The sequence below is a fragment of the Nannospalax galili genome, unplaced genomic scaffold (assembly GCF_000622305.1).
Source record: "Nannospalax galili isolate Female #2095 unplaced genomic scaffold, S.galili_v1.0 scaffold180, whole genome shotgun sequence".
NCBI lineage: Eukaryota > Metazoa > Chordata > Mammalia > Rodentia > Spalacidae > Nannospalax > Nannospalax galili.
Window position 1 is genome coordinate 3,497,154 of NW_008348199.1, and position 11,716 is coordinate 3,508,869.

Genomic DNA, 11,716 nt, shown 5'->3' on the forward strand with positions numbered 1-11,716 from the left:
GAATGCTACTGGTGTTCCCACCACCCCCATTTTATGTCTTGGACATCTCTGAATCCCAGACCCAGCTCCGCTGAGATGTCTCATCCGCACCTCTCACCCAGACTTCAGTTCCTCAGGCACTGTGTGCCTCCTCACAACATTCTCATCCTGCAAAATGCCAGTTGTCCTCCGGTCACTGGGACCAGATACTTACATTATCACCTAGATCGGATCCACCAGCAGATCTTGCTTCAAACATCCGCAGCCTCTGGCTCTCCTGTGCCAACATCTCCTGTCTCTTGGCTGTGGTACTACTGTGGGTCTCTGCATTTATCGTGTCCCCAGCCTGGCAGCAGCCAGAGCAATCCCATTTAACCACTGACAGATCAGCCCTCTGCTCAGCACCCTGCTGACTTGGGGACTAGATGAGAGAGCAGTCTTCTTAGAGAAACCTCCATGACAGAAGATGGGGAAAGCGTGGGGGAACACCTGGGACAGCCATCAGACTAGGCGCAGAACTGATCTCCAGTCACACGGGACTGTCAGGAGTGCTTCAAGTCAGTGGTCTCTGAGCAAAAGAGCTTGTAAAGCCCAGTACCTGGGGTCCTTAATCCCTCTGTTCCCATTCCTGCAGGTGGAGGTGGTGCAGCAATTCTTAAGACCACCAAAGTCCTTTGGAAGTTCCCATCCCAGAGTCAAAATCAGAGCCCTGTCCATAACCCCCAAGTCATCACTGTCCACTCCAGGCATGCCCACTGCAGGGCTTCCGTCAGGCTAGCCCCCTGCCCAAGACATCCTTCCTGCGCCTGCCCCGCACCAGCTCTCCTCAGACAACGCTTTCCAGTGTGGCTTTTTTAGACCTCTAGGTTTTAAAATGACAGCCTTCCCCTGCCCTTTTCTGTGTCAACCCATAGTCTTCATGGCCATCTGAGTATCATCTCCCTTGAGCCTCATCATCATCCCACGTAAGCTCAGTGTCTGCCCTGAAGTCTGCTCTTGATTTCTAGGGAATCTTGGGTTGCATGAGGTGGGCTGCAAGGCAGAGGGGATGCCTATAGCAAATGGGGAGGTGGAGTGTCAGCAACATTTAGACACTTCCCCTAAGCTCCGCTCCCTACCTCCCTCTGGCCCAGTGCCCTCATTCTTCATCTCAGCCTCTTGTTCCTCACCATAGTCTTTGCTGAAGTGACCTTTCTTTTTTTAAAAAAAATATTTTATTTATTATTTTTATTTTATGTGTATGAGTGTATTGCCTGCATGTATGTGAGTGTACCCGTGTCATGCAATGCTGCGGAGGTCAGAAGAGGGCTTCAGATTCCCCTGGAACTGGAATTAAGGACGGTTCATAGCCTCCATGTGGGTGCTGGGAATCGAACCTGGGTCCTCTGCAAGAGCAGTCGGTGCTCTTAACTCTCCAGCCCCTGAAGCGACCTTTCTAACAAACAACTCAGATGTAGCACTGGAAAACCTTCCCTAGACCAGTCTCCACACTCCCGTCAAAGCTGTAGGTTGGTCACTTCAAAGGTGTCACGCCCTGACCTAGAGCTGGGGTGTTCTTTCTCTACTGAGTACTGCTCTTTTCCAAACTGTACTTCCAGACCTAGCCCATGGTCCTAATGCCCAGGACCCTCAGATAAGGTTCAGGCCCAAGACAGCTGGTTTTGCACTGCCCTAAGCCAATTTGGAGACTGGCCTTGACTCTTCCACCAGACTAATGAGTGTTTGTTTTGGCATCATTGCCAACTGGGCAGCGGGAGGCAAAAGAGCCTGTAAGATCTGAGTCAGACAAGTGACCACTGCAGAGCAGAGCCAGCAGAGCCCAACCTGGACACAACTTGGCAGAGCCCAACCCAGCCCAGTGTATCCTACAAGGCAGCCTTGAGGGAGAGACAATTTACCCCCTACCCCATCACCAAGGAAGGCTGGGAGGCCAGAGCTGGTTCGGAGACTCAGCAGTATGCTCCTGACAAGGCTCTGCCCTGTGTTTCACAGTCTGGACAGCAGGTCAGGACTGTCAGAGGCTCCACTCTGCAGCTGCTAAGTGGTGGCCACCCCTGCCCTGCCTGCAGGCCTGCCCAGTCACAGGCCCGAAGGGCCCAGGGTAGGGTGCCATTCTTTCTCTGGCTCTGATAGCCCCAGGCTGATCTGGGCTTACACCTGCTAGGCAGCCCCTATGAGTGGGGCATAAGGAAGAGGAAACCACTTGTGGTTGCTGAGATGTGACAAGCTGGCTGTTACCCTGACTTCTCTCTCTGACCTGAACCATCTGGCTCAGAGGGGCCATCCAAATGACAGTTCTCTGAGGGGTCCAGGCCTGGGTGGACAGGATGCGGGGTCATAGTGTGGCTGAGGAACATGTTCCATCCTGTGGGCAAGGAGAAGGCCAGTGCTCTGAGCAGGCACAAAGATCTGCACAGATCAGAACGGACCTTAGAAGCTTCCTTTCCTTTGAAACAGGAGTCCTTTGAAAGGCCGCAGGTTGGAAACTCCTCTCCCATGACCCACCCTGTTTCTGGCTCAGAGATTCCATCAACAGTCCCTAGGACAGCCTCACTACCCCTGTGTCTGATGCCCTTGAAGTTAGGGTCTCCCAGTGCCAAATGGTTTATTACACAGGTTTTCATGCATGGCTGCCTCTGGACGCCTCCCTCCCTCCTCCCTTCTACCTCCCCACCCTCCTCCTGCCTCTGAGCACCACCTGTCTCTCCAGCCTGCCTCAGCAACCCCTGCTTGACTGTTGCCAGGGAAACCGCCTCCTTGGCAACAAGCCGGCATCCATATGACAAGTACACTGGGGAAGGGAAGGCTTCTGCCTCTTGCTTAGGCTGTTGTGGGCCCTGATCTGGAGCCAGGCTGGGTTCGAGGATGGGTCTTAGATGGGGTTGTAGAGGAAGGGAAGTGCTGTGCCTTCCCTGGCGATAACTGAAGACCTACTATTTGCCAAATTTTATGCCAGGCCCTTTATGTACAATAGCACATTTACTCTTATGTTGAGTCTTCAAGATAGATATGATTATTCCCATCTTGTAGATGGGCAAGCTGAGGCACAGAGATGCAAATGGGTTGGCTGAGGCAGCAGGTGTCAGAACCAAGAGTTGAACCTAGTCTTGTCTGTCTTCAAAACCTTCTTCTTGCCGAGCATGGTGGCACATGCCTTTAGTCCCAGCACTCGGGTGGCAGAGGCAGGCGGATCTCTGTGAGTTCAAGGCCAGCCTGGTCTACATGGTGAGTTCCAGGCCAGTTGGGACTACAGGGAAACACTGTCTCAAAAAGACCAAAAAAACAACCCCCCCCCCAAAAAAAAACCCAAAACAAATCTTCCCATCTTGAAATTTGTAGTCAGGCCTTTAAAGCCCTACAAGTAAACTGGCCCTACATATGTGCAACGAGGGCTCTGTTCCCTCGCCAGGCCATATTTGGTACCACTTTCATTGTGCTAAGCCCAGCTATAGGTTCAAGAGCTCATAGGGAAAGTAGGCAAGATCCCTGCCCCCAAGGGGTCCCCAGTCTACTGGAGGCTGTGGGAGCATGCCTTGGATGTGACCCATGACAGGGAGCCTCCCAGCCCCTGGAAGAGGCTCTGGCCTCCCGGGGCTGGGGTCAGAGGAGACAGTAGGAGGAGGAATTTCCAAAAGGGAGCAATTTGGGGAATATCTGGAGCCTAGATGGTCAGAGAAAGGTAACTGAGGGGATGGAAGGGAAACAAATAACAGATTGGAGGAGAGAAGGGTACACTGGATGCTGGAGTTGGACTCTGGAATCCTCCAGCAGGGCATAGGCCTGATGGGTGAGGAGTGAAACCCCACTGGGTTCCTTGGTTGTCTATAAGCCCAGGATGGGTTGGGGATTAAAGGAGACCTAGCAGGTATGCATGGGTGGGTGGGATTCCAGCAGGGGCAGGGTCTTTGAATCAGGGAGTATGGGCAGATGCCAGCAGAGGCTCTGGGTGTCTTGCAGGGGGCTGCCAGCTGCCAGTGCATCAAGAGCCTAAGAATAGGCAGGAACAGTAGGAGAGAGAGCTTACTCACACCAGCCAGGTAGAAGTCTGGACAGAGCCCAGTGATTGGCTGGTGGTCCTTGAGGGAGGCGTTGGCAGAGAGGAGTTAGCCCTGTGCAATCAGGGGAGGGAATCAGGGGCCTCCAAGTGGCAGATGCAAAGGTGTGGCTATGTGACCATTCAAGGTATGGTGCTAGCCCAGGGTTCTGCCCTCCCCCAGGGATTCTGCCCTCCCCAGTGGATTCTGTCCTCCCCGGGCCTCCCACAGCAGGATAAGGTTAGTAACATGCAGGGAGGTTTACTGCAGGGGCCTGGGGGCTGCCCTTCTATACATCTGCCTTTGACCTTGGAGTTCTCTCTCCTGCAGGCCCTGCAGCACCGAGAGACAGAGGTCTATGCCTGCATTGAGAGTGAGGCTGGCAGCCCAGCCTCAAGCCAGGACCCTCCCTCCAAGGTAAGCCCCCAGCCTCTAGCCAGGACCCTCCTCCAAGGTAATCTGTCAGTTTCTAGCCTGGACCCTCCCTCCACCGTAAGCTCCCAGCCTTAAGCTAGGACCCTCCCTCCACTGTAAGCCCCCAGCCTCTAGCCAGGACCCTCCTCCAAGGTTAAACCCCAAGCCTCAAGCTAGAACCCTCTCTCCATGGTAAGCCCCCGGTTCAAGCTAGGACCCTCCCTGCAAGGTAAGCCCCCAGCCTCAAGCTAGGATCCTCCCTCTAAGGTAAGCCCCGGACTGGGGACATGGAGTCTGGCTCCATTTCTTTCTATCCTCTCCGTATCTACGCTGTGGGAATTTAATAGACCACAGTATTGAGCCACCTGCGGTTGAACGCAGCCTCTCCTTGGCAGCTGGCCTAGTGATAATGAGGACTGGTGGGATTGAACTCCGGTTGCATCCCTCATCAACTCTGCAGCCTTAGCCAAGGTACCTAATCTCTCTGTGCTTGAGTCTTCTGGTCTGTTGTAACAAGGAACCAAGGAAGTCCCTAGATTTGCTGTGTGGACAGATCACTCTGCTGAGAGGGCTGCCCAGGACCAAGTGGGCACTCACACGGGGTGGTGATTATAACTACCACTGGTAGCCTCTGTGCAGTACCTACACTAGCCGGTCAGTTGGGGATGTGAGGCTTCCACATGGCCCCAGATAGGTGCTGGCTAAAGTTTGAGTTAGATGTGTAGGTACCAATTCTGGCTGGCTTGCTTCAGACTGTTATGACAGGGCCTCAGGCTGATTACTTAATCACACTCTCTCTCTTAAACCTCAGTTTGCTCATCTGTAAAGTGGATGAGTAATGTTTTCCTGAACCACCAGCTGCACAGGAGTTCAAAAGAATAACATGTGCACCTGTATTGCATTGTAATGAGGATTGTAATGAGCTCAAGACCAGATTGAGCTACCTGAATGTGTGGGTGTGGGAGCCCTGCAAGGTGGGTGGTCTGTGGGCATCTTGGAGAAGCCTCAATAGTACAGGGACAGGTACTCTACCTCCCTCAGCCCGGGGTGGAACTGTTGAACCTCCTGGTTTCAAAACTCTGGATTAGGCCTTAACTAGAAGCAGGGCCTTCTGAGGCCCTGGACCTCAGAAGGATATGGGGCTATCTCAGGCAGTGTCTCCCCAGTGCCAGGCTCTGGGGTGCTCTACAAGAAAGCAAGGTGCATCCCTGCCCTCTAGGGGGGCTCCTCTGCAGGAATAGCCCCCTGACCCCAAGGACATGCAGAGTGATTTGTTTCGCTGTCTGAGGGCCAGGCTCTGTGGAGGGGATCAGACAAGTCTAGGATCAGGAAGGGCTCCCTGGGACTCTAAGGTGCACTCTGCAGGGTGAGTGAGTGTGTGGACGTGGGACATTCCAGACCAAAGGAAGAGTGTGAGAAGCCTGAAGCAGGCTGGGAGGGCTTGCAACCCAGAGGGTAGAGGGCAAGGGTAAAGTGGCACAGCAGGAAGAGAGACTGGCCAGATGGGCTTGGGGACAGAGGACAGGCCTCCTGTCAAAGCCACACAGGAAGCAATCTGTCAACTTCCAAATAAAATTAAACTGGTACAAGTTCATAGACAGGCATTGTGGCTCATGCCTCTAATTCAGCACTCAGGAGGCCGAGACAGGAGGACTGTAATGAGTTCAAGACCAGCCTGAGCTACAGAATGAGATCCTGTCTCAACAAACAAAAGTTGACCCAAGCTCATTCTTTCCTAATCTTTCTCTTCCCTCTCTCTTTCTCCTCTCCCCCCTCGCTCTTTCTCTCTCAGGAGAAACTTCCACACAAACCCAGGTTTGAGGATGACAGCGAATTTAACCTGGTCTATGAAAATCTCTAGGATGAATTCTAGGACGAAGGCCCTGAGTCTTGTCCTGGATCAGAGACCCAGCACCACCTGTCTTGCCAAGGACCTGATTCGGACCAAGACAAGGGTCCTCAGGACATGCTGTCACTTCACCCTCACATTCAAGGCCTTCCCTGCCCTGGCCTGGCCGGCTCTTACATGCTGCACCCCAGCCTGAGTATTTCATGTCTCTGGACTTCTGCTCCAGCTCTTCCCTCTGCCATTCCTTCCCTGGCCCTGTGGGCGAAGTGCTCCAGGACATGCTTGGATGCCACCCTTTGCCCTCTTCAGTCCTTGTCTGCTCCCCTGCAGAGCCTTGTGTGTGGCTCCCTTAACACAAGCTACATCTTGGTCCACAGGGAGACTGAGTCCCCAAGAAGATGGCAGGACCACTACCAGTGCTGTGCCCAGCCAGTGAGCCACTCTACCTTCTCAGCTAGTTCAAAGGCACAGGGTGGCCACATGCTGGCTGGGAGGGGAGAAGAACATGGCCCAGGAGGAATGAGGGATGGGCACGAATGAAGAACTGCACAGAAGCCAGAGAGCCAGACATGGAGGCTAAAGATGTAGCAAGTGTTGGTGGTCAGACCAGGACCTGGAGCAGGGAGGGTCCGTACCTGCTGGTGAAAAGGGGGAGACTCTAGCTTGTTTGGGGGTAGAGGTGGACACTGCCTGTCATCCTCAGCTTCCAGGCCTCAGTTGCTTATCCTTTCACCCCAAGACCCAGTCCCCCAAAGTCTCCTCCGTTTGGCCTGTCCTGGCCTCCTCCTCTGTGGCTTCATCTGGTCCCCCTGTCTCTGTTTGCCTTTGACCCACCCTGTGGATGGAGGCTAGCTGGGCCCACACCCATCTTAACGTTCTCCATGCCATGTCTTTCCCGAGGTAGTTCAGCTGTGTGGGCTTGTGACTGGGCCTCCCTGGGTAGGTAGATGGGTCTCTGTGCTGCAGAAGCTAAGGCCAGGGTGGGCAGTGGCTCACTCAAGGGACCCCTCATTCCACCCTCCAGACAGCCCTACAATGGAGAAACCATCTCCTTGGAAGACAGGTTTCATCAAGGTTACATCGCTCTCTGCTCCAGCCCTCCCTCCTTCCCGTTTGCTGCTCCCTTGGCTTCCCCACTGTCTGTTCATCTGTGTGATACACAGGGCAATCCACCTACCCCACTTCCTAGGCTGCTTCAGGAGTTCCAGGGACTTTCTCATACCCAAAGCGCAATGGGCCCAGGGGAGGTGGAGGACCCAATGTGCAGACCCCAGCCTGGCCCTGGGCAGCACTGGACCCTCACCCCTCAGGCAGCAGCCCCTTTTGTTTGGCAGGTGAGACTCACAGAAAAGCTGAGGAGGAAGGTAGGCAGACACTGACCTCCAGGAGCCCCTGTGTCCTGGAATAGTGGGCCCAGTGGACAGACAGCGGCCTCCACACTTGGCTCTGGGCCTTATTTTGTGAACACCCAACAAGCAGGGTTCCTAGTGGGCCAGAGCTCCCGCTGGTTTAATGAACTCCAGGCCTGTTGAGGAAGGAAGCTGCCTGGTACAGAGCTGCTTCCAGGCTCCTAACTCCAGCAGCCTGAGGGGCAGGTCTGGAGCCTGCTGATGCCTCCCCCTCAGCCTGAGCCCTCTGTTCATAGTCTCTGAACTCACTGACTGGACTCAGTATTTCTAGCCCTTTCCAGGGGAATGAAGGGTACCTAGTGGAATTTCACCTGTGCCCTGGCTCAAGACCTAGCACATCTGCTTCCCAGCAACCACCTGCCTATACTACCTGTCCTTACAAAGCAGCTGTGGGTCCTGCTAAAACCTACTTTGTCTTGTCCCTCTTTCACACAAAACCATGATTTCTGTTTACTTGGAATAAAATCCCAGAACCTTCCTGTAACTTATGAGAACCGACCTATCATGGACACAGACACTGCCGGGCTGGTAGCTGAGTCTGGTTGGGGCCATTGTGGTGGTGGTGACAGTGGGTACCAAGCGCTTTGGAGATCAAGAAGAGAGTCAGGGAAGGGGAAGAGGAGGAGGAAAAGAGGAGGATGAGGATGAAGAGCCAGCGAGGAAGAGGAGGAGGATACAAGGTGAGGGTGGGACCTTAAGAGGGGTTTCAAACTTAGGGAGGGTGGGAAAGAATATTTTGGGTTTCCCAGTAACAGTGAAGAAGGCTGAGCACCCAGTCCCCTGCCCCAGGCCTGTGAGTCTATGGAACGGAGCTGGTGCAAAGATGGGGAGTGCAGGTGACAGGAAAGAAGGAAGACAGGACAAAGGGCCCCTGATTGTGAGCCCTTGGGGTAGAGGAGAGACAGGCAGGGTGGCCTCAGGACCTCCCTTAGGTTCCAGCAGCAACTCAGACTTGAGTAAGTCCCTGCCTGCCTGCCTGAGCTTGGGTTTCCAGCCACAATCCAGACCACTCAGGGTGTTATAAGTGAGAATGGATGAGGAAGTCCCTGGGTCCAGTAGGTTTCCTTGAGATTCATCCTTCAGAGATGAAAGCTGCTAGGGTATTGGGAGGGGTCTGCAAGGAGAGGGGCCAGGCTTCCTTAGGAAAAAAAAAAAAGAAGCACCCTGCTCAGGAGGCAGGCTGGGGCTTCCCCAGCTGGGAGGGTGAAGGTAAGTAGTGCAGGAGGCAGATGTTTCTGGGTCTAGCAGGTTGTCCTCCCAGAAGGGGCGGAGCTAGGAGGGTACTCAAGGAAGGATGGCTGAGTGGAGAAGGTAAAGGGGAGCTTGGACCTTCAAGGAAGGGCTGGTATGACTGTCTCAAGGGTAGATCTCGTCTCAGGGCTCTGGCCCAGGGCCCCACACAAAGGGGCAGCTGATGGTTCAGGGTCTTCCTCCCACCTGCCCTGTCCCTGTCTGGAGAAATTTCCCACCCACTCTCCTGGCATCAGCTGTGGTCCTTTGGAGGTCATACCACCTGCCAGTTTCTTTGGAGCTTCAGGGCATCAGAAACATTTCAACAACTCTGAACCCCTCAGGCTCCCCACCTTTAAGTCTCTCCCAGGAGTGGTAAATGGCCAGCCCCCTCCCTTGACTCCAGCTCCTCCCAGTCTTCTGTGAGAAAATTACCCCTGGAAACCAAACCCAGGAACTGGGTGCGGTAGCTGTGCCCCCACCCCCGGCAAAAATTCCCAGAGGAGTCTGTGCAGCAGTTTCCATGGGAACATGTGCCTGTTATCACTGATTCTCAGTGGGGCTGGAGTGCTTCTCACAGCCAGTATGGGAGGACTTTAGTGGGTGGCCTCAGCGAGGGGCATCTGGAGTTCCTCCTCCATCAGCACTCACTAACCTGAAATCGAGTTACAGGCAAAACCTGCTTTTTTTCCCCCCATCTAATTTAAAGGCCACGTTCCAGTCTAAGGACACCTCTGGGACTTCAGGGATGGATTTTCATGTAATTCAATAGTTTTCTTGGCTGACAGCTCTTCCAGGAGAGGTGGGCTGTTGCCTCTGCCCAGCCAGGCTGAGTGGTGTCAATTTGTCCCTCCTGAATGCTGGGGATGTCATTCACCCACCTGAATGGCTTCTCCAGTCCTGAATCTAGACGCCAGCATCGGCGGCCTTGGCACGAGGCTCTGTGATGTTCTGTTGGCTGCTTCTTGCGTTTTATAATTATGGCCTCCAAGCCTCGGCCGAGCGCTGGTTAGGCGTTGCGTTCTGCACTTGGCGTTGAGTGTTTGCTGTGAGTGTAAGCAGGTGGCAGAGGCATGGACTGTGGAAAAACGTTTAAACGACATCAAGGTGAAATTCACTCTGATGAGCCCGCCACCTTCCCCAAAGGTCACCCACTGGGCTAGCGGAAAGTCCTTCCTTCCTTGCTGTTTTCATTGCCTCTATATACATACGTGTGCACAGATGAAGTGCAGGGTGTCTGTGGGAGGGTTCTGAGGAGTGCTAAGTGGAGTCATTCCGTAGGTGGTGTTTGCATTGGCTTTGCTCTCGAAGCCCCACGTGGGTATCTGCCTGAGCCAGCGTGTCGGAGCTGCCAGACTCTAATTACGGCAGAGGACTCGCAGGACGGATGGGTCCTAATCTAATCAGGCCCCTATCAATGGCCTCTTCAGCTGTTTACGATTTTTCAACCTCCAGAAGGTACCACAGGGAACATCCTCAAATACACTGGCTACACCTGCCGAACTTTCTCTGTGGGAAATAAGAAATTCCTGGGGCTCAGAAAATGAATGTATACCATTTCAACAGACACTGTCAGACATGGATGTTGTGTTGGGGTCCCATCTTTGGACTTTTAATCTATAATATCTCATTTAATCCTGAAAACAGTCCTGCAAAGCAGCGGGACAGGGAGAAGGAGAGGCTGATCTCCCCAATTTGTCAAAGCAGAAACTACTGTTCAGGCAGCTGTTTGGATAAAGGTCACGCAGCCCAGAAGAGAACAACCCTGGGCTGGCTGCAAATGTGTGTAGTCCTCCTGCCTCCATGGGTCAGGCCAAGGGGTGATGTGATGGTGGAACAGAAAGCACCTTCAAAGGACTTGGTGCTGGCAAAGCCCACTGAAGGTCAAAATTCCTGAAGAGATACCTGGCATCCTCCTTCTGCTCATTCCAGAATCTCTACATGTGGGGTGCGTGCGTGTGTGTGTGTGTGTGTGTGTGTGTGTGTGTGTGTGATGTATCTGTCTGTGTGGTATATGTGGTATGTGTGTATGGTGTGGTATGTGTGGTGTATGGTATATGGTGTATGGTATGTATGGCATGTGAGTGGTGTGTGTGTATGTGTGATGCGTATATGTGTGGGTTGTATGTGTGTGATGTGTATATGTGTGTGGTGTGTGTGTGGTATATATGGTGTGTGTGCAGTGTATGGGGTGGTGTGCAGTGTGTGTGGTATGTGGTGTATGGTATGTGTGGTGTGGTGTGTGTGTGGTGTGTGTGGTATGTGAGGTGTGTGTGGTATGTGTGTGATGTGCAGTGTATGGTGTGTGTGGTGTGTGTATGTGTGCCTGTGCATAGGTAGGTAGGTGGTAGGGGACCCTCCTGCCTCCTGGTTGTCTACAGCCTTTGGGAAATAGAGGCAGATCCATGTAGGTCTTAGAGTTACATTTGCCTAGCAGCCTGTAGCTGGACATGGGGTCGCAGGGTCCCCTAGACGTTCCCAGGCACAGCATCCCTGGAAGCATGAACCATCTCTCAGGAGCTTTATAATCCAGGATAATGCTGCTGTAATTGGCATTGCTCTGCCTTTACAGCCCTCTCATTGCCTGAAAACTTACTTTGCAAGTGGCTATATGTGGAGTGGGTTTTATTTTACCACTCTATGGGCCTTCAGGGGCCCCCCATTCTTTTTTTTTCCTTTCTGACCTGCCCCATCTCTAGGCTTTATGGGCCAGATTCAGGCTAACCTCCTGGCCTTGGCTGAGAACACAGCCACACCACTGTGGGCCTGGGCTGATTTGGAGATTGCTTTTCTCCTGGAGT

The 11,716-nt window shown here is 53.4% G+C and overlaps 1 protein-coding gene across 2 annotated transcripts in view; it reads left to right on the forward strand.

Moving 5' to 3' along the window:
* Nfam1 (NFAT activating protein with ITAM motif 1) overlaps nucleotides 1-8,158 on the forward strand; it is a 36,961-nt gene extending 28,803 nt beyond the window's left edge. Inside the window, exons 5-7 of one of the 2 annotated variants that reach the window (XM_017801018.1) lie at nucleotides 4,197-4,253; nucleotides 4,344-4,430; nucleotides 6,220-8,158. In XM_017801018.1, coding sequence (XP_017656507.1) covers nucleotides 4,197-4,253; nucleotides 4,344-4,430; nucleotides 6,220-6,288 — 213 coding nt within the window. In that variant the 3' untranslated portion in view covers nucleotides 6,289-8,158. The remainder of the gene's footprint in view (nucleotides 1-4,196; nucleotides 4,254-4,343; nucleotides 4,431-6,219) is intronic. The other variant, XM_017801019.1, reaches the window with a different exon arrangement.
* The last annotated feature ends 3,558 nt before the right edge of the window (nucleotides 8,159-11,716 follow it).